This window comes from Dermacentor albipictus, chromosome 5, assembly GCF_038994185.2.
Source record: "Dermacentor albipictus isolate Rhodes 1998 colony chromosome 5, USDA_Dalb.pri_finalv2, whole genome shotgun sequence".
NCBI lineage: Eukaryota > Metazoa > Arthropoda > Arachnida > Ixodida > Ixodidae > Dermacentor > Dermacentor albipictus.
The window spans coordinates 121,420,969-121,441,952 of NC_091825.1; the positions used below are offsets into that span (position 1 = coordinate 121,420,969).

Here is a 20,984-nt window from a genome sequence, read left to right on the forward strand (position 1 = left end):
ATGTATGCGTAGATCCTTGAAGGCATTGCCCTCCTTCTCTCCGTTCTTCTTCTTTCTTTCGCGCTTTCAATAATTTACGTTTACTGCGCAATTTGGTCCTATATGATATAATTTAGCACGCTCAAATAAAAGATAACTATCGTAGCAAACGGAAGCCTCAAGAGAGCCCTTGTGATTGCAACGATGTAGGGCTTGAATCTTGTTGAAAGAATTATTCATAAATTTGAAAGTTCGAAAAAAATAAGAGCACGAAGTTTACAAATTAATAGCTCTCCGTCAAGAATAGATATCGAGGTTCTGTAAAAGGCATCCATTAGATCATTAAGCGGAACAATTCGATATGTCAAGTTATATCTTCCGTCAATTTGTTACGTTGTTTACAAGGGTTCTGCAAAAGCTGTATTTACACATGACTAAATTTTTGAGATTCATGTGCAACATATCAATTTTGTCCGCTTTAGATGTACTATAAGATGCAATTCAGAGAAATGTTATATAATTTTTCATTGCTGAGTTATGGAGTCGTAAACTTGATAGTTTCGTTTTCTGAAAATTTACAGTTATTTCCAATATTCAGTAAAAATTGACTACCTAAATAAAAAATTCGAAACCAACGGTCATTAGATTTCAAGATTTTCTTTTAAATGCAACCAACCTAGTCAAATTTGGTGTAGTGGTTGCCGAGAAAAACGAATTCTCCTTTTACGTGTATTTAGATGGGAGCACCCTAGCTAAAGCTTCCTCTTAACACGAGAAGACGCTTACTAAGCCAGAAAATACTCAATAGTTACAGACAAGCGGCTACGCCATCTTGCAATTCCCGCACCAGCGCACCAAAACGTCGTGCATTTTGACACTGTCTGCTCGGAGCCCTACTCAAATAATTGTCGGTAAAAAAAAAATGAACTTCAATGTTGCAGCGGTGCGGGTAAAATGTACTAAACACAAGACATGACTTGGGTGAAACGGGTGTTGCCCGCTGTTTAATCCTTATTCTCTGCTGACTCCTCTTCTTCTTATCGCATCCTCCCCCCACCCCTTCTTTGCTTCCGGTTCGTCCACACTCCAGACACAGTCTGCTTCAATTGTATTCTAAAGGAGCCGAAAATTTAACTTCAGTATATTCAGGAACCTTGACTGAACCACAACGGCCAAAAGAAAAAAAACAACAACAAACAGACAGACAAGCAAGCAAACAAACAAAGTACTCTGCAATCCATGACGTCACACTGACGTACCAGGGCCAGGGACCTAGGCTTGCAATTCAAAAACGAAACTTTGACCGCCATTCTCTTCTAGTAATCAACACATTGCAGCGAAAACAACGAAAATGGAGTTCTGCAGGCGTACTCCATCAATATAAACATATTCAGTTTCCTTCTTTAATGCTCTTTTAATACGCTAAAAGCGTAACAAAAATTAGATGTGCGGAAATCCCGGAAGTGGATAAGCAGGAGGGGTACCGGGATAGGTCATTTTCCAGCAGAAGAAAGACCAAGATGCAATTCCATAAGATCAAACGGGTTCGCACGAGTTTTCTTGAACATGAAACGTAGACGCGGCTTTGCAGGGCTTATAAATTTTATTAATAGGGCAGTCTGCCATTGCGTGCACCGTTCAATGCCGTTTACTGGCCAGAGTGTCAGCACTGGCGTCTCCCGTCGTCCCCCTTCCCGACATACATCCCTGCGCACTGCCGACAGACGTCACCGCAACCGCCACGTCGGAGTACTACGTACCATTACGAAACTGCGCCTCAATTCGTTCGCCTTGTATCAAGCTACGCTGAGGTAAAACCCCCCTAGGCGTGGATGGAAGGGCTTTACACAGAGGGAGCTGTAAATAGAATCCAATATGGCGCCCATGACGTCGTGTGCGACCACGGATAGGGTCGCCGAAGATCCTCAGATGAATCGCCTCGTCGAGCTCGGTGGCTCCGGAGCGGCGCGGGCACTGCATTGGTCCACTGCGCGCTCTTGCGCCATCCTCCGTCAGGGCTAACTGCCAGTCGGTGGTGGCAGCAGCTGCACACTGTAACTCACTTCCTTGCGCGTCAGCCAGCTGTACGAGTTGTCGAACACGAGCTCGTCTGGGCCACGAGAAAAACAAAAGGGAGGGACAGGGCAGGTTTTCATGATCAGGAAGGGTATAAAGAAGGGCATTGCAGAGAAGGTTGGAGCCCTGCTCATTAAAGAGAAAAAAAAAAGGAATAGAAAAAGGAAGGGAGGAAGTAATTCCTGCCATCAACACCCATAATAAAGTTTCTCCATTCCATTTTGGCGTGAGTGAGTGAAATAAATTTATTATCTATTTTGGCGTCATTTGTGCGTTCCGATCTACGAAGACTTTCATGCGGGATGCATGACCTCAACCACACTGATTAGATTTGGAAGTGCACCGTATTCATCATCCAAGGCACATAGCTCGGTCATTATCGCTGCCCGTAGTTGCACTTTGTTGTGCGCCAACGCGCTTGGAACATAGACGAAAGCTAGTGTAATCGTCACGTGCCATTACGTACGTCGATCACTATAAGTAAAATTGGTAGACAAATACAAACACAGAACTGTAATTTATCAGGCGAATAAGGTTTGCGAGCTTATCAGAATTTCGGCGCACGCCCCTTTGACGTCCTGCTCCCACCGGGTTTCCTTACGGCGTTATACCTTCACGGGGCTAACAGAATCTACTCAGAATTCCTCAGCGATCCTGCGGGCTTTCACGCGCCGGTTTCGATGCCACAAAAGCTATTCGTGGTACGTATTCTCGTGCGATCACTTTCGGCGATGCCATGCCATTCGTGTGACGTAGTTCTCAGCCAGCCAATCAGCTCATCCGATTTTTTTTCTTAGCCAGCCAATGAGCGTGCACTGAAAGCGATGTCCTCTGAAGTGACCGTCCGAGAATACTTCCCCAGGTATACCCGCGAAATCTCGCTATGTCGTCGATCAGGGGAAACTCTGCGGTGTCTTGTTTCGTGACGGTGAAAGAGTCACAGCATGAGAATGTCTTTTACTGTCGCCGTTATACCTCGATGTGACGTCCAACGCATGTCCCTTCAGATCGCGTTCAATCGCAGCTGAACTCCGGAACATTGTTTAGTTAGAAATTCTGTGACCCTGACCATATTACCAGCTGGCGCAAATAAATAAATAAATAAATAAATAAATAAATAAATAAATAAATAAATAAATAAATAAATAAATCTTCACGCGCTATATAGCAGTTCAAAAAGTGTGCATGTTCCGACTGTAGCAACCCCATTTGTCATAAAGAAATCGCTTTATTCGAAGTTTCTCGTGGTGATCCCGACCGCAGTGAATGCATTTTAGACCGAATTCCATAAAAAATGTCCGCAGCCCTGCACTCCGCTTAATACGAAGTCTGGAGAACGAGATCCTCACGGGACTACTCGGTGCAGCTTACGCGATGGCACTTTACGTTTTCGTGCCAACCTGCCGAGGCAAAGACCAATGCGAAGGTCACTCCGTGGCGTGGTGGCAGCTCGTTGATTGACTGTAAGATGTGATAACACAGAGTCGAAGGAGTTATTCATGAGTGATAGCCGAGTTCCGCCACTGTCATATCAGCACAACAGAGTGCGGCTGGTCTTCCCTCCCCACGTGTAGGGTAGCAAACTGGACTCAGTCTGGTTAACCTCCCTGCCTTTCCGTCTTCCCTTCTCTCTCTCTCTCTCTCTCTCTCTTGGTTTCAGCACGTGCTTTCCGCGAGCTACCGCCTTGTTGGAGGCTTACATCTTGCACTACTACGACTGTCCTATAGCTCCTTCGCGTTTAACGAAGCATCATTTATAACGGAGTCAGTTTCCCGTTCTGACGACTTCGTTATAATGAGGGTTTACTGTATATAAGCAGTGGAAAGGATGCTGTCTGTTACAGAAGCTCGAACGAAGCGATGTCACATCCGAACCACCGCAGTCCAAGTGTACTTACAAGTTCCTGGCTCCTGGCAGCAAAGGCTACCACTATGGGGCTCGTGGCGCATGAAGGGAACCTTCCTGGGAGCCACCAGGTCACGTGGCTTGTCCGCATCTGTGGCGCCGCCGGACGGCCGGAATCGCACAGCGAAAATCACGTCTCCGGACAACGTGCAGAAGTCCCATCGCAGTTCCGAGCCGGCTCGCGCCACGGGTACCTGATATACGTCGGCAGAAGAAGCAGAAGAAGACGAGTGCTTAGAATCTCATTTGTGTTTGTATAGCAGTCGACGATAGAAGACTTAGACATTTCAACGTTCTTCATCAAACACCTCCATAAAGTCGGCATTTCTTCAACCGAGCAGACTAAAATAGAGCGTTGCGTTTTGACAGGCACTGTGTTATGTATGTCAGAAGACTTCATGTCAGATTGCATTCTAACAAGGAGTATTCGAGTGATTAGGCTGGGAAGGATTAGAAGTGGAGATCAATGGCAAATCTCTCAACAACGTTCGCTTTTCAGATGACACTCAGTTGTTCAGCAACGCCGGGGATGAATTGCAACAAATGACCGAGGTCCGCAACTGACAAAAGTGAAATAGTAGGGTTGGAGATTAATATGCATACGACAAAGGTAATGTTAAAGAGCCTGGTAAAGGAACAAGAATTCGTGATCAGCAATCAGACTCTAGAGTCTACGCAGAAGCACGTTTATCTAGGTCAGTTACTCGCAGCGTATCATGAGAAAGAAATTTACAGAATAAGAATCATGACCGGGAGCTTACCGCTGTCGTTGAGAATAAAAGTGTACAATCATTGTGTTCTACCGGTAATAATATATTGGGCAGAAACGTGGAGGTCAACAAAGAAACTTGAGAACAAATTAAGGACCAGAAGAAGCATGTTTACCTAGGTCAGTTACTCGCAGCGTATCATGAGAAAGAAATTTACAGAATAAGAATCATGACCGGGAGCTTACCGCTGTCGTTGAGAATAAAACTGTACAATCATTGTGTTCTACCGGTAATAATACATTGGGCAGAAACGTGGAGGTCAACAAAGAAACTTGAGAACAAATTAAGGACCACGCAAAGAGTGACGGAACGAAAAAAAAGTCGCAATCATGCCTGGAAGGCGAAGCATCGATTGCGATAGCATGCAAATTAGTAGACAGCTATACGAAGTAAGGATAGTAGTTTTATTGGCCATGCAAACTTGTAAACATTCGCTTACTAAATTACCAACCACGGTATCGCTCGCACAAGCAAACCTGAACACATCTCACTCGGTGACCGCGGACACTCGTTGTTAAAACGCTGGAGTGCGGAAGCCCGGCAGCAGCAGCGAGCGAATCGACCTTCGTGCTGTGTCTCCCTTCAACGCGAAACTTAGCGGCGAAAATGCAGCGCACACGAAGCTACCAGCATTCGGCGCACTGCGTCCCCATCTCATATCGCTTTCAAAATGGGTCCCGCTCGGCCGTGCCATACCCAGCAACCGCGGCAGTGGAACGCGTCCCCCTCTCCCTTCCTTCCCCCCGGTTCCCTGCGTGCGACGGTAGACGGCGCGCTTCCACCCCGTTTCTCTGCCTTGCACGCTCGAGATTGAGCCGCCATTAACGTGGAAAGTTGGGCTAGTTTGTGAGTGATCATAGTACCTTGCTGGTGAAGCATCGCACAGACACGGACACAGTGAAGACAAACAGGAATAGACGACACTCGCTGCAAGCGAGTGTCGTCTATTCCTGTTTGTCTTCACTGTGTCCGTGTCTGTGCGCTGCTTCACCAGCAAGGTCCTGAGCCGCCATAGTCTCCTCACCATCGCACGCTTTCACTCGCACATAGAACATACGGCACGCGGCAACGACATTATCACCTTTGGACTTTGTACGCAACATCACATCAAGAAGCACATTAAATAAAGGCATGGCATATGTTCATGCTTGTGCAGCACCCAACAATGAAATGTACTAGATTAAGGAAAAGAAGCAGCAGGTAATATCTCACTGAGAAGACCGCGATAAGCGTACAGTGCGACGCAACTTGAGATATACTGAAACTTCCAACACTTTAGAAGAAGAAAAAAAAATTGAATCGTCGCGACGGGTCATCACAAATCGCCGTCGTAGGCGTCGAAGTCCCTAGCTATAACGAAATTATTTTGGAACAGTTTCCTGTTTGCCAAAGATTATTATTTTGACAGTAAAAAACTTCCTTCGTTTCGAGAGTACTTACAGAAATGTCCAGGAGGGCTCCCGCATGGTTTGCTTATTGAGCGCCGACTGCCAAACCTGTGAGGAGCGTTCCGCGTCATCGCTCACACTACGCAAGCGAGGCGCTTCCCGACAGATGGCGACTCCGTAAGTCCTCGCTTCCAATATACGTAATCACGGCTGGTTATCACGTGTTCCGTAACCTATACTCGAGTTGCAGACCATATTTCTGTGGCGAAAATTTGTTAGTACTTCCAGATCAGCGTTTTGAGGCGCTATAGGGCAAAACGAGGATGTTACTCATGCAAATACCTTCTGTTCTCAAAGAAAAAGTACGTGCACATTTACATTGCTGGCTTGGACAAATCAATAACCAAATATACAAGTGAGCGTTTGTTTTGTGTCTCTTCATATCTGTGTGGTGAACGTATGACTCACGCTAAAGTTAGTAATGTTGGGAAGGATTATTACGCTCCGGAGCTCTTTCCAAAGCCCTAAGTCCCTTAGTCACACCGTCCACATCAGTTTTAGAGCTAAGCAGAAACAAGAAAACACGATAGGACGAGGAAAGGAAGTATGGCAGGCAACTGCTGAATAGCATCATACCGGCAGAGTCCACTTGCTGCCAGCACCGATAGTGTGCGACTTTGCACCTGCGGATTCCGACCATTTTCGCCGGTACTCGTCCGGGATGGGACCGCCAGGGCAGACCTGCATGCGACATTCACGTTAGTCTCTCTCTCTCTCTCTCAGTTCCTGAACCATGGCGATCATCACATAAAACTGTAATTCATAACTTTCCCTCGAGTTAGCTGTCCTACGATATTGTTTTCAATTTCCACTAGATCAAGAAATTTCAAAGCTTTCCGCATTACAGACAGTAGTAACATTGAATCCCTACCCCCCACACACACGTGTGTGTGCGTGTGTGTGTGTTTGTGTGTGTGCGTGCACGCCATGGGGGCTCGATCTTTGTTAGTCACTACAATATAAACAATATAAAGCCAATAGGCAGTGAAGCCAAGGAAAGCATGGGGGAAATGAGCCGTGGTTTAAATTGAAATGCAGACAGTGCAAAGTGTCCAAAGTGCTAATGTGAAAAGGAGGTGTGGTTATGTGGGCTGACCTCCTGAGTTCTCCTTAGCTCATGTTAAACAGCCGTATTCATTTCCACTCAGCTGTGTTTCTGTAGTCTGTCCCGTCACAGGTGCATCTTGTTCAGCTTTCGTTTATTTTCTTCAAGTGCCATTTGGAACGTTCGTCAGCATTCGAAAGCAGGGAACTGCCGCCTTTACAGGCCGTACTCCCTCTCACTACCTCCATGCAGTGCAGCGAAAGCTGGGACTCGTGTCAGCCAATCAGCAACGATAGTAGGCTGCGTGTTTTAGAGAAGGAAGACGAGATTTCCCATAGTGCTTTGCTAATCCTTCCGTGAGGCGTCCATTCGGGGGCGTCGCGGAGAGGGAGATCAGAGGCAGACAATGGGGGAGTTTTTTTTTTCTTCTGAGTCTTTTTTTTTTCCCTTTCTGGTTGGCTGACGCGATCCATAGCTTTTGTTGCTTTGCACGGAGTTGGTGAGATGGAATGAGTATAGCGATGACTATGGAAACAGTTGGAAAGACAGTCAGAAATGAACGTACTAGGTGTCTGCAGCCTTCGTCGCCGTCCGGTCCAGTCAGATTGCCGCCCCATTTTGCGGGGAGCCGCTCAACGTCCATGCGGCTCCTCAGTAGCTCTTGCCAACCATCTGCAGGACGTGCAAGTAGAAAAATTAGTGCCGCCATGGCTTTCGATTTACGTTTATCAATACCTTTTTCTTTTTTCAGAAAGCCGATGAAACGTAATGATCTCCAACCAAAAGCTTCGATGAGTTATCTGATGTTTCACAGCTGGAGTGCTCTTTCAGACAACGTTAGATTTCGCCATGTTTTCACGTTTTAACCAATGCAATATGATATGGTCGACCACCTCCTCCCCGAGCCAATCAGATCTATAGGAAATGGCAACTTTGACAGCGGCGAGTTTACCTGTATAACACCAATGTTTCTTTACATTCTTCGACACTGATAGTTGGCACAGATGAAGCGGCATATTTAAGCTCTCCAGAGAACTGAGCATCATCCGTCGACCCAGAAGCATAAAAGGACAACCAGACGTGCACTGTGTGTGTGTGTTTTCCTATCCCCCTTTCACCTTCTCGTCTTTTCGGCATTCTTCTACAGAAAGATGCATGTTCCAGACCCTCATTTAAAGAAACTATTATTACCCTAGTGGAGAAAGCCAGAGCCGTTCGGAAACGTGAGGCCTAACCCATTATAGTTTTCGGTTGGAGTTTCTTTCAGCGCAAACTTCCTTTCTGTGTACACTTTCTGTCAAATGTTCCACAGGTTGGTGGGTAATGTTACAAAAAATGATGTCGGAAGCATACGTTTCGGGGATGTGGAGCGTCTTCTTAGTATACCTTGTGATTAAAACAGAAAAACATAGCCTTCCTTTTTTTTCTTTACAGCCGACGAATACAATACGCCACAATTCAGTTATATATGCAATTATATTTCAGGTAGCATGATCGCTGCAACGTGCAGATGGGGCCGCTCACCTTTTCCAAATATGTGCACTTTGCTTATGGTCCTCGGAGTCAGCAAAGGTTTGATGATGTTCCACAACATGGGAAATAAAGTGGGCGCTGCAAGAAATAAAAAGTGGCATTCACAGGAACGATGCTATGGTGTTAACCCATGGTCTGCGGTTGAGTGATATAACAAGTGTGACGTAATTATTCTGAGAAAAATCACATTAACCTGAGAATCCTTGCACAAGTCACTTAAGCTTCTCGGTTGCTCTACCAAACTTCAAACAATAATTGATGATCAGCACAATATATATAAAAGAAAAGGTGGAACTGTAGCTTGCCTCACTTCGGCTTCATTCTTCAGACGCCTGCTTCAGACGTCAGTCCTGCCAACCTATTATTGCTAAATTTTATATTGCAAGATCCGCCAATGTCTTAGAACGATGACAGATAAATAAAACTGCGCTTTGCCATTACTCTCCCGGAAAACGGACATGGTGAGAGGCGGTATCGTTTTAAACACGGAGGTTGTGCGGCATGCTGGCTTCACCCCAAGAGCAGTGTTAGGTAGGAGAAGCTAACTTTAAAGGCAGGTCACCACCTACGTGCGGACATCTTTACAGGGACCATAAAGAGGTATGATAAGGTAAGCTGCATCAGTGAATTTCGCTTACGCAATGGCCAAACGAGTACCCTTACCGCGATAGGAACATCGTAAGCGAGAAAAGAGGCAAACACGAAAGACGGGCAGCCGACGCTGCAGTGACACCAGCTCGCTGCACTGTCACGAATTTTAACATCCTCTGCTCAGGTGTAGTTGACTGTTTATCAATGAGCAAAAGGATCACATTACATTCTAAAGAAAGCAAGGGCTCAACCTAGCAAGTTTCGAGAACTTCTACGGCTCAAAAATGGTTCATATAGGGGAAAGTAGTAGTTTGGAATATGTGACATCACACTGACGTACCACCGGTGAAGTTTCGACGCGAAAGGTTTTGTTTCACGCGGTCTAGTAATAAATCAATAGTCTAACCTTTGCCACCGAGTAAACGAAAAGACACTAATAAAAGAACGTTCCGCCATACTCAGCTGATTTTCTTTTTCCGCCCTGAAGCTTGTCGCGCGGCTTAGATGTCTATTTATATTAAAGCACGGATGACTTCTTCGAGTGTAAATTGCAGTAAGGGCCTTAGCAAGCTTATCATCCATAAGCCAACGACTACAACAGTCTGTCTGATCCATTCGTAGCTTGGTGGCTCTTAGTACCCTTTCCCGAGTAGCCCTTCGTTCCTGGGCACGGACATGACAGGTGGCGAATGTCCTCTGCAGAAGCTGGAGCGGCACACGATGGACTGATAGTTCACTGGGTGTTGGACCCGAAGCCTAGGCAATGGAACGTAAGGTGTATCAAGTGGTATTTCTGGTGCGGCATTATAGTTTGTCCACTAGGCCGTTGTACTGGTTCCGACCATGTCCCTGCACCCAGCGCACATGAGCGATGGAAGGGGGATGATCTGTGAAGATTGGGTATGTATTCGCAAATTTGTGGCGTCCTGCAAACTTTGTTCAATGTGTTGCATAGCGCTGAGGGAGTCAGTGTACGTATCGACCACGCTCATGCTGTTGGGCGTATTGGCGGCTGTAGCTGCGTCACGCAGTGCCTGCAGCTCAAGGAGTAAGCCTGGATTTTCTGTTCTGACGCATCCAATTGCTTATAATACACGGCACGCTGTAAAGTAAGCAGTGTCCGTCATAGTTTGTTCTATGCGTTGGTATAAACCGCTTTTCTTTGTGCCTCGTTTCGCGGATGTAGGTGTTCTTATGAAGCTTGGATAATGAGAATATTACGCTATTGTATTGCTCCAAATAAGACCGATAACCTAAAGTAACCGGTAATTATATAACGCGAACACAGGCAGGACGTCATATTTCCGTAAAAAGGTGGAACGCGAACGCGAACATAAGGGATGGAGTCATATTTCTGTCCGCGAGGGGCATGTAGCTAACAGGAAACTGACCATCGTCAAAAAACAAAACAAATACGTGGACGTTTCCGGACATGTAATATCCCTCATTCACGGCGTCCCGGTAATTACAGGCTGTACTGACGCTCTTCATTGACCAGATGGCGTTCACTCGAGCTCTTGACTGATGCGCGAGGGCAAAACGCGCCGTACAGTTCGCTGACGGGGTGCTGTCACTTGCGGAAACGGCAAATTAAACGATACTTTCGTGTATCTTCGATCACACTGACTTCCTCGATGCACCTGCTTCATTCACCTCTGCGTTCCTGTCCCCATTCAGTGACCTCTGGTCCTCATCTTTTGTGAATAAATGACTTATTATGACTTAACGAATGCCCCTGACCGTTTTTGAGATGGTGCTGTTTACGTGTTTCACATTCTCGATAGGAAAACAGCGCGGGCCAGCCCAGCCCTCGAACGTAACTGCGATAGATGAGTTTCCCACCGTTTACGATGAAAGCCTCTTCCAGGATCTCCGGGTAGTTGGCTTCGTACATCTGGACCACCTCGGTGAGTGCCGACACCACTGCATGAGTCAATTCACAGATAAGCACCCATACAGTTAAGCGCTTAAAGGATAACTGCACTGAAATTTCACTTTGGCTAAATTGGTTGTAGATGAGTATCGTATACTATAGAGGTACCACACACTATCGCGACTTGGTACAGTCGCAGAGCTGGTAATCGCAACTTTTTCAAAAACGTGACGACCTTTATATAGCACGTTAGCTGGCGATGTAGGCGCCTTGTGGTACGCAGATATGACGCAGATTATGGAAGCGTTCCTTAGTTCTCAACGTTCCGGGGCTCTGTTTGATAACCCGAGTTTCAAAAGAAAAAAACAAAAAGAAAGGACATTTCTGCTAACTTCTTGTGGCGCGTCCACTCGTATAACGAGCGTGAAATTTCGCACGGAAGCTGTTTCCCATCTACGCTACCGGAAACTACGGTTTTTACGCGGTCGGTCCACCACTTCTAAGGGTTTGCGAGTAGTAGTTTTTGAGACCGAATCGAATACGAATCGAATAGCGCCAGAAGCGAGTCGAATCGAATACTTTTCGAGCAGATTCTGAATAATGAACAGCTGTTTTCACAAATGCTATGCAACAATGTTGGCATTCTAGTTTTCATACCTTTATCGCGCTTCTGTCATTGCATTGCACATTATGAAGACTTACTTACAAAAGCACAAATGGAACATTAGGAACGTACCCACGACTTTTCAACTCGTGCGAACGATCGCGGTTTAGTCGGTAAAGTCTGGTTCACTGAACGAAGTAGCCTGCTCCGCTACGTAGTTTCTCATGTTTGTACGAAACAGTCCTGGAGCACGAAGACAACGCGATGAGCGATGATGACCTTACTGATGAGCTTACGATGATCAGTACGAAGACAACGCGACGATGAGCTTGCTAGTAGGTCGAACCAGATTTCGAGTACGATGGCCTTCGCAGGCGAGGGCTCGACTAACCGGACGGTCGCTATACTACGGCCGCCCAATGGATGTTTCCATTGAGCGGCCGTGGCTATACCATCGGAAATGAATGTGCTGTGTACCGGAGTGGAACGCCGAAGGACGACAATGGAAGCGCAACCTCAGTATAGCTTCATCGAAACTGCCGACTCCCGAAACTGCCGAAACTGCCCCTACAGCCATGGACCCTGACGGTGACAACACGCGGCCTTCTTCCGGCTCTTCTAAGCAACATCAGAAGTAGCTGCGAACTATACTATGCTGGAACATGGAGAGAGGTCGTAGAGGTATGGCTGAACCACTATCGCCGGGTGATCTTATATAACCACTGGAATTCCACCATCCAGCGGACCAACGTCGCATTGTTCCTCGAGGGCATCGCGTTGACGTATACAGTTCTAGAACTACGACGAGGGGCAGCATTTCAAGTACGACGACTTTCGCAGCCGAGAGAGACCGCAGCCTATCGGAAGCGCCTAACAGACAACTTCTGGAAGCGATGGCGAAAGGATCGTCTGCTGCAACGTCGATCTGCTCACTTCGCAACCACGGGACCGACAATATACTGAGTTAAAGGAAGGGGACGTCTTGATCGTACATTCTGAGACCTCTCCCCGCTCACGAGGGTTATGGAGCTTTTCATAAGTTCAGACCGTCAAGTTGGCTCCTGGAAGGTGAAGCAACAAGGACGTCTGATTATGACAAAGCCTATCCTAATTCTGTACCCGCTTGAACTCAGTGATTAACTGCACCGCGTGGCCGGGAATGTTCTTTTTATCGCAGCGACGTACGGGTCAGGAAAATAAGCAGCGCGTGGCCGAGCGCGAGAGTAGAACTACTAGCAGGGCTTCGCAGCTCTGCTGTTCCGACTGATCCGACTGTTCAGGGATCGCCGTGAAGTTCGTTTCGCCTTGAGTTTGTCCATCGTAAACCAGACAACTCGTAGCCTTCCGTTGGTCCTTCCCGTATAAATATCTGCAATAACGCCTTTTCCATATTGCTGATTACCGCTACGGGGCCTGTATTGAAGCGCAGGAGTATTTGAGGTCTTGGTAAAAGTTGTCTCCCTTTTCAAGGCCCTCGTTGAGAGACCTGCATCCCTTGGCATGCGAGGACGCATCGAAAAACCTCTCGAACTTTAGTGTCAGTGCTTGTCTCCCAGACGACTTCTTTGTGCGGCACGTAATGTAGATTGCTTAGATCTTGAGAAACGTCGTCGACAATTTCGGCGAGTCCAGCATGCACGTTACTCCCGCATGATGGCGACGCACGTTTTCAGCAGATGAAAGAAACCGTTCCTTGCAAACAAGAAAACTGGAAGACGACCTTCAGGAATTATCCACCAGTGTATACAGTTCCCGTATTCCGGCACCGAATTCGCAACCACAGACAGACTTGATCTCGTCGACAGGTTAAACACGAAGGCATTTTAATAACACTGACTCGGTCTGTGTTGCAGGGATTAAATTTATCGTCTTTCATTTTTTTGCTTTAATAGTATGTCTAATTGAAAGCACTTGACTATGCTGAAATATATGCTATAAAAAGCGATTTAAAGACATTCGCATTTACGAAAAGCGAATATTCAATTCGAATTCGCGTAATCTGGTTGGACGGTATTCGATTTCATTATCTGAGAGTTTTTCGGTTATTCGCCCGCATTTTTAAACACTTCGCTGCCGTCGGCATTGGGAAAATGTTCGGTACGGCGGGCTTGCCTTGCCGATGCTTTACCTTCCAGAGACGAAAGCTGCCAGAAAGAGAAGCCTTCCATGTCCGCCAATGCGTGCATGGTTTCGATCCGAGGGCCTCCAGTCTGCGCAGTGGTTAACAAAAAAAAAAGGAGAAGAAGAAGACAAGAAAAAAAAAAACGTTCCAAGGTGGCTTTTTTTTTTTTCGCCGGGAAGCGCTACATATCTGGCCTCGCGCATATTAGTGAAACGTTGGAAGCGTATCCGCCGATGTGCGCACACTAAAATTATTATTATTATTATTATTATTATTATTATTATTATTATTATTATTTGTTTTGAAGACATATATACAATTTACAGGAAAAGGAAAGCGGGGAGCAGGCTGGCAACTGCCACCGGAAGGGGCACAACGCCTTCCTACTATTCGGATAGGAGGGGACAGAAACATAGAAATGGGAGATAGGAAGGAGGGGAGGAAAGGGGAAAGAAAGAGCACGACGGCAAATCTAAAAGAATAAAGCAGAACACGCAGTACACCAGGTCACACACAGTATAGGGCCGGTCGCTACTGGTCCCGCTACTACAGAATGTTAAATGAATGTTAATAGAAGAAATAATGTCTCAGCTACAAACGTAAACCTTTGTTATTTCTAAAAAAAAAGTAAGTAAAGCGCGATAATCGTTTGCTGCCCAGCAGTTACATCATTCAAACCACCGTCCTCTACGAATGCATACTAAGGCAGTGGCTGGAATGGCGATTCCTTGTTGGTAAATAATGTTTTTGCGGAAATCCGTTTAGACAATCTAAGCTTATATATATATATATATATATATATATATATATATATATATATATATATATATATATATATATATATATATATATATATATATTTCATTGAGAACCTCAAGGGCTGTTTTGAGGAAAGCTCTAAAGATGCGGTAACACAAGTGATCGACTTCCGTCGCAGGACAATCTCGGACCTCGGTAATGTCGGGAATGTCAACCTATGCACTGGGGTTACTGGGCATGTGCACTGGCTAGGTGCCACCGAGCTTTAGCTTGCTTTCTATCTCATATGCTACCATTACAAACGTTCTGTCTCGCTTATTACGAACACCAACAGCCTCAGCATATGACCTCTACGCAATCGTTTGCTGCACAACAGTCACGCCACTCAAACAACCGTTCTCCACGGTCGAGCCTGCCAACTCGTTTTTCGGCGCGTTCTGAGCACGTACCTGCAGCGTGACCTGCCTCTTGAACTCCTCTTGTGATTCCAGGAGGTAGATGCAGTGGCGCAGTAGGTCAGTGCGCGATGCGGCTTCGAGCATGCCTGCGCGTTCAGAACAGAAACGAGCGAAGGTAAAGCATATTTAGCGCCAGCTAAAGGAAATAGGATAGGAAAGGAAATATAGGATATAGGAAATACACCAATATAACCCATGTGCAGTGGCGCCACCTTATCCAAATCTTGGATAAGATTTGGATAAGGTGGCGCCACTGTGCATGGTATATATAGGTGTATTTCGTGAAAATCAAGTTGTTGAAGTTAGCGCATTGTGGTGTCGTCTCCCTTCCGTCCTTGTTTGCTGGCGCTAAATATGCTTTCAGTTTACCAACACGCCCAACAAATGGCAATGGCAAGAGCGAAGGGCTTCCTTCAATCGAAATGCGGCGGAAAGTCTTGGCAGGAGCATAACGTCCGAGTGACTGTATGCAGACTTAGCAGCCATGCTGCAGCACAGAAACTAAGCAAGCGAGCAACGCTCAGCGCCGAGCGCAACGTTAACGCGAAGTTGGTGGTCATTTCTATAATTTTATATGATTCACCTACATAGGGGTCATAATACGCGCAGCAGACATGTAGGGAGGGGGTAGATTATACCCCACTTATATATTTCATTTCATTTATTTCATTTATAGGGTAGATGGGACATGCTTGTTTGGGGTGTGGCGCCCACCCCATCCGTATCTGTTTCGCGCAAACCGAACGCTTGAACTCCTTTCGCGGTAGAAGAGAGGTCACTTCCCCGTTTCTTATAACAGTGCTGCCGTGAGTCGGGAGTTTTATTTCTTGGCCGAGATCAACGTAACACTCTTTGAGAAATGTCCATAGGTTACTCCGCGCCTTTACCACATTTATGTCGTTCGGCTGTGAGGCGCTGTTCCCTTGGCGATCCCGACGCCCGCTGAATCTTGAATACGTAAGTTTTTTTTTTCTTTCTTTAGGTTTACCAGCGCGCTTGAGTGTTTGGCATATCATATAGAAACTCCTTTAGCCAGCCTGCAATCAGCATGGCGGTCGCAGGTAGCGTAGTCTGTACACTTTTGACAAAGGCTGTACATACAGTTCGTAGGCTCACAAACAACTCGGAATAATTCGGCTTCCGTGGGTCTCACGATAAAGCTGTCTAGATGTCGCTGTGGGCGCTGCCTACACTGCCGTCTGTTCAATGTATCGGCTAGACGTGCGTGATATCGGCATTTGGCTATACGCAATCGTTTTAGTACCTCACCTTTGAAGTCTGCCTGTCCCACAGGAGCTATGATCACTGGCTTGCGATCGGGGCTGCAGTCCAACAAGCCACCAGGGAAGTACTTCAGCAGCACCTGCATCATGGACAGTGCCGCAGGGATTGAGGTGCATTCATCGTAAGTAGTAGTAGTAGTAGTAGTAGTAGTAGTAGTAGTAGTAGTAGTAGTAGTAGTAGTAGTAGTAGTAGTAGTAGTAGTAGCAGTAGTAGTAGTAGTAGTAGTAGTAGTAGTAGTAGTAGTAGTAGTAGTAGTAGTAGTACTTAGAAGTAGCAGCAGCAGTAGTAGCAGCAGTAGTAGTAATAATTCTTTGTTTATTTTTACGTAACATGGAGAAAGGGAACGTAAAGAAATCACTGCTTACGAAACTGTAACTGTCTAGTTACACCTGCTGAACCTGAAGGGCGGTCGGCAGTGGGATTGGCGTTGAAGGGCGGGGGGGAAGGGAAGAGACAGGGAAAGAGGGTAGCGAAGAGAGAAAAGACTATATAGGACGAAGGAACTTGTTTGCACGCTGTTCAATGTAAGTCATAATGCGCTCAAGCAATGCGAAATAAAGCCATGGCACTTGCAATAACCCAATTGGTGTCCTGCGCTAAAGGCCCTGCGTTGCCGCTCTTTCTTTACCTCAACGCCATGTTTTACCGATGGAAAATAAAAGAGCAGCAACGTCGGCCACAGGGAATCCCATACTTATATAGAAGCGTTTTCATCACCATCATCACAATACTTCTTTACGCTTATACAAGTGTGTCCTTACAGGGCATAACATGAGGGATGGAGTCATCAATAATAAAGAATACGTAAAGCGACAGCATTAATTAAGCGAGTGAGAAGTAACGAGAACAATAAAGAACAAAACTAAAAACTTGGAGGATGCTTGAGCTTCGCCTTTAAGAGTGGAACGCGTTATCGGGCCCCGTTCACGTTCACACTGGCACCGGATGTTCTGCGACTCGGGGTCCGACAGAAAACAACGATGGGACCGTCCCGGTGGCAACGCAGGGCAGAGCAATGGCTCATACCCCTGTAAGCAAAAAAAAAGGGGTCTTGTGTTTGAGTTTCCGCGTAACAGATTTACGTTTTCTTCTATTTTCAAATTACAGTTCGAAGCTGTCACGTCTGTAGGTTGTGTGTAAGTCGGACTTTACGGTTTATCTGGCGCTAATTACTTTGAGAAATTCAATTAGTTCAGTAACGCCTATGTGCCACGCGGAGGGGCGGCGTAGTTGTGGTTCAGGATGATCTTTTTTTTTCTCACGGACAACGCCGCCGACGGCAGACGCCGATACCAGACGGCGACATCAGATCTTCTGCGACGTGGGACCCTTTAATGCTGTCGCATTAAAATCGTTATTTTGATCCAACAGCTTAAATTGCGCACAACTGCAATACAAGTGGTAAAAAAAAAAGTCGAGTAAGAATTGACATTACATATGTAAAGGGTAATTTGCAGTTATTCATAGCAGGCAGAAGAGAACGGCCAGCGTAAAATTATGCCACGGTGCAAATTTACTACACGAAGCTTTTGTTGTCTCCCTCACTTACGGTACCCCAAATCTACTTTTCTTCGTTTCTTAAAGAGAAACTAGAGGAGGAAGATTCAAGTAGTTTAACTTAACTGACAAAATATTATTTAGAAACTATGTTTTCGTCAATTTCGTTATAAGAGGTTGATTGCTAGGAGAAAAAAATGAAGGCCAAACTTAGATTTTTAAAACTATGGTCACGTTTCGATACGTTAGGTGACGTCAAGGACTTCAAAGTACATTTTTTTGCATTCGGGTCGTTTTGGCTAAGAAAAAAGCTCAGTCATTGGCGCTTTTAGAATGCAATGTAGTCCATCTTTACCGCAAAAAAGAAAAAGAAAGAAAAGAACCACGTTCTATCACACACCAGCAAAATTGCTGACGTCGCGGAATGCTAGTGCGGGAACTTCGGGGTGGCTTCGCCACCTCTACTTGGGTCTTTTCAGGCTTATCAAATCTTCTCAAGGCGAGAGCACTTTTTAGTATTGTTGAAGGATCATTTTTTTTTACTAGTGGAGCTTAACGAATTTTTCTCTTTAGTGTCCTTTTAATTGTAATTAACATTCTATTCTCGCTCTAGTGGCGAGACCCTCGTTGGCGAAGGCGTCTCGTCCTTCGAGCAGTGGCGAAGATTTGCGTGACTCTCGACAACACGTAACATCGAGTATGCGTGCCCCCACCTTGCCCGTCGATAACGAACGCGTTACGAACCGTGGGGGCTTGGTAGTCCTCCAGTATGGTGTCAACTTGGTACTTCTTCCGCCAGGCGATGTGCTGCACAGCAAAACGTTGGCGGTGGTACCGCCTTTGGTTTAGGATTCGAGTCGGTACAACTTCGTTCGTACCACCAGTTGGCTCCTGGTTGGTTTAGCCGCACTCGAAATTGAAAGGAAGTTAAGTGAAAATTACAGTACACCGTTAACCAAATTATTTATGTGCAAGCACTTCGTTATTAATGCAGACGTATGCTCTATATATTAGGGCACCCAGGGGGAGTATTCTGCAATAGTCCATCTAGTGGACTGTCCATTTCGACCTCTGCTGATTGGCTAGGGCCGCTCGTCTCCTCCTCGCTCGTACAGATGCATCCAATCAGACGCGGCCGAAATTGATAGTCCACTAGGGGAACTCTTACAGAATACCCCTTCCCTTCCCCCCCCCCCCCCCGCCCCTGTTGATTTCAGTAACTCGCACTCAGTCTCGTTGTTTTGTCTTTTTTCTCTTTCTCTCTTGCCAGAATATGTTAGTTTTTGTTTGCGCTAAAGTATCCTTTATGCACTAATAATTTTTTTTTAATTTTATATTTGTAAACAAACTGCTATCTGCTTCTCAAGCGAAGTAGAGTGGCAGAGGCGTACTGCTCCCAATTTTTTCCAGTTGGCTCCAAGTTACATATTTTTGAATGGCGCAATACACACTAGATGGAGGAAACGGAAAGTACACACAGATGCGCACTCCCAACCTGAAGTTTATTGAATGCAACGCACCCTTCTTTAAATATGCAAAGCTATGGTCACGTGATTCGGGAGGGTGTAAACAAGTCGAGATAACCACCGTGGCACTGTTACACCAAACTTTCTTTCCCTCCTCTCTGCCCCTGTCATCTTTGTATTCCCCTTTCCTATTCCCCCGGTGTAGGGTAGCCAACCGGACGTTATTATGGTTAACCTTCCTGCCTTCTGCTTTTTCTCTTTCCCTTCCTTCTTTCGGAATGCCGCGGCTTGCAGCCTCGATTAATCTACGTTCTTTCTTCTGACGTGACAGTCACCACGGCGCCTATGACTACGTCACCACACGTACTCCTTATAGGGAGTGTTCACATGACGTCACACACGCCGCATTGTCGCCTAGCCATTCACACCTTCTACTGTGCTGCTGGAGATAAAGCGAGTAGAGGTAACGCGCAGCTTTTCACCACGCTGGCTGTACAACAATGTGAGTGGCCCACGATGACTCCAGTGCCTATCCCTCCCTCCCCCCTCCCCCCATAACCCTGATGGTGTAAGATGACCGTCCGCTTCCCTTAGCGGAGTGATGCAGGTTATCCCACTCACCTCGACCAGCATTTTCCTCGCATCGTTCGTGTCGAACTTCCTGGCTGTCGGGAAAAAAAATGCATGGCATTATAAGACGACGACTAGCGTGGCCGACACACGGTCGCATCGCCGTCAATCGGTTTCGCCGCGCTATTCATTCAAAATCCTGGTTTGCGAGAATGGGCATGGATGAAAAAATACGCGCCGCGCCGATGTCCCATATTCCGTACGTTACCCGCCGTGGTTGCTCAGTGGCTATGGTGTTGGGCTGCTGAGCACAAGGTCGCGGGATCGAATCCCGGCCACGGCGGCCGCATTTCGATGGGGGCGAAATGCGAAAACACCCGTGTACTTAGATTTAGGTGCACGTTAAAGAACCCCAGGTGGTCGAAATTTCCGGAGTCCTCCACTACGGCGTGCCTCATAATCAGAAAGTGGTTTTGGCACGTAAAACCCCATAATTTTTTAATATTCCGTACGCGTTATATGCATTATGCATGCGAGTTACGCATTCGCGTCTTGTCACAGGGTCGGCCACTTTCAGGGGAAACACCTCGTTAGTATTCAAGAGCTCATAGTAGCTGATGTTTAGCATAAGATTCAGAAAGGCTTTTTTTTTTTCGTTCATCGACATGATCATCAGGTTTCGTATAAGGCACATTTACCTCGTGAAGTATAGAAGAAATGTCGGCGTTATAGTGGCTTGAATACTAATGAGGCGTTTCCCATGAAGGTGGACGACCTTGTGGTACGCATGTAGACATCTTGCACGATGCATATCTTGCGCCTTGGACGCTAGGCACTGCTGACATTTTACGCTCGAGCATGCAGAGCACTCCCGATACAGCTTTTTGTTTTCTTAATACGTGCTATACGTAAACGTGTTTTGCCGAGCGTGAAAGAAGCCCGCGAATACACGCAAGGTACCGCGAGCGGACAGACGGGCGGCAATTTTGCTCGTATTCGCGGG

General features: G+C 46.3%; 1 protein-coding gene across 3 annotated transcripts in view; it reads right to left on the bottom strand.

Annotated features, from left to right (window-relative positions):
• Positions 1 to 1,368: 1,368 nt before the first annotated feature.
• The window catches only part of LOC135911616 (SEC14-like protein 2), a 49,656-nt gene continuing 30,040 nt past the window's right edge, over positions 1,369 to 20,984 (bottom strand). For all 3 annotated transcript variants that reach the window (XM_065443944.1, XM_065443943.1, XM_070539720.1), the window contains 11 exons: positions 20,033 to 20,076; positions 18,690 to 18,752; positions 16,434 to 16,527; positions 15,156 to 15,250; positions 13,954 to 14,035; positions 11,191 to 11,271; positions 8,749 to 8,835; positions 7,790 to 7,896; positions 6,756 to 6,860; positions 3,954 to 4,155; positions 1,369 to 2,089 (listed from right to left, as the gene is read on the bottom strand). In XM_065443944.1, coding sequence (XP_065300016.1) covers positions 1,998 to 2,089; positions 3,954 to 4,155; positions 6,756 to 6,860; positions 7,790 to 7,896; positions 8,749 to 8,835; positions 11,191 to 11,271; positions 13,954 to 14,035; positions 15,156 to 15,250; positions 16,434 to 16,527; positions 18,690 to 18,752; positions 20,033 to 20,044 — 1,020 coding nt within the window. In that variant the 5' untranslated portion in view covers positions 20,045 to 20,076 and the 3' untranslated portion in view covers positions 1,369 to 1,997. The remainder of the gene's footprint in view (positions 2,090 to 3,953; positions 4,156 to 6,755; positions 6,861 to 7,789; positions 7,897 to 8,748; positions 8,836 to 11,190; positions 11,272 to 13,953; positions 14,036 to 15,155; positions 15,251 to 16,433; positions 16,528 to 18,689; positions 18,753 to 20,032; positions 20,077 to 20,984) is intronic.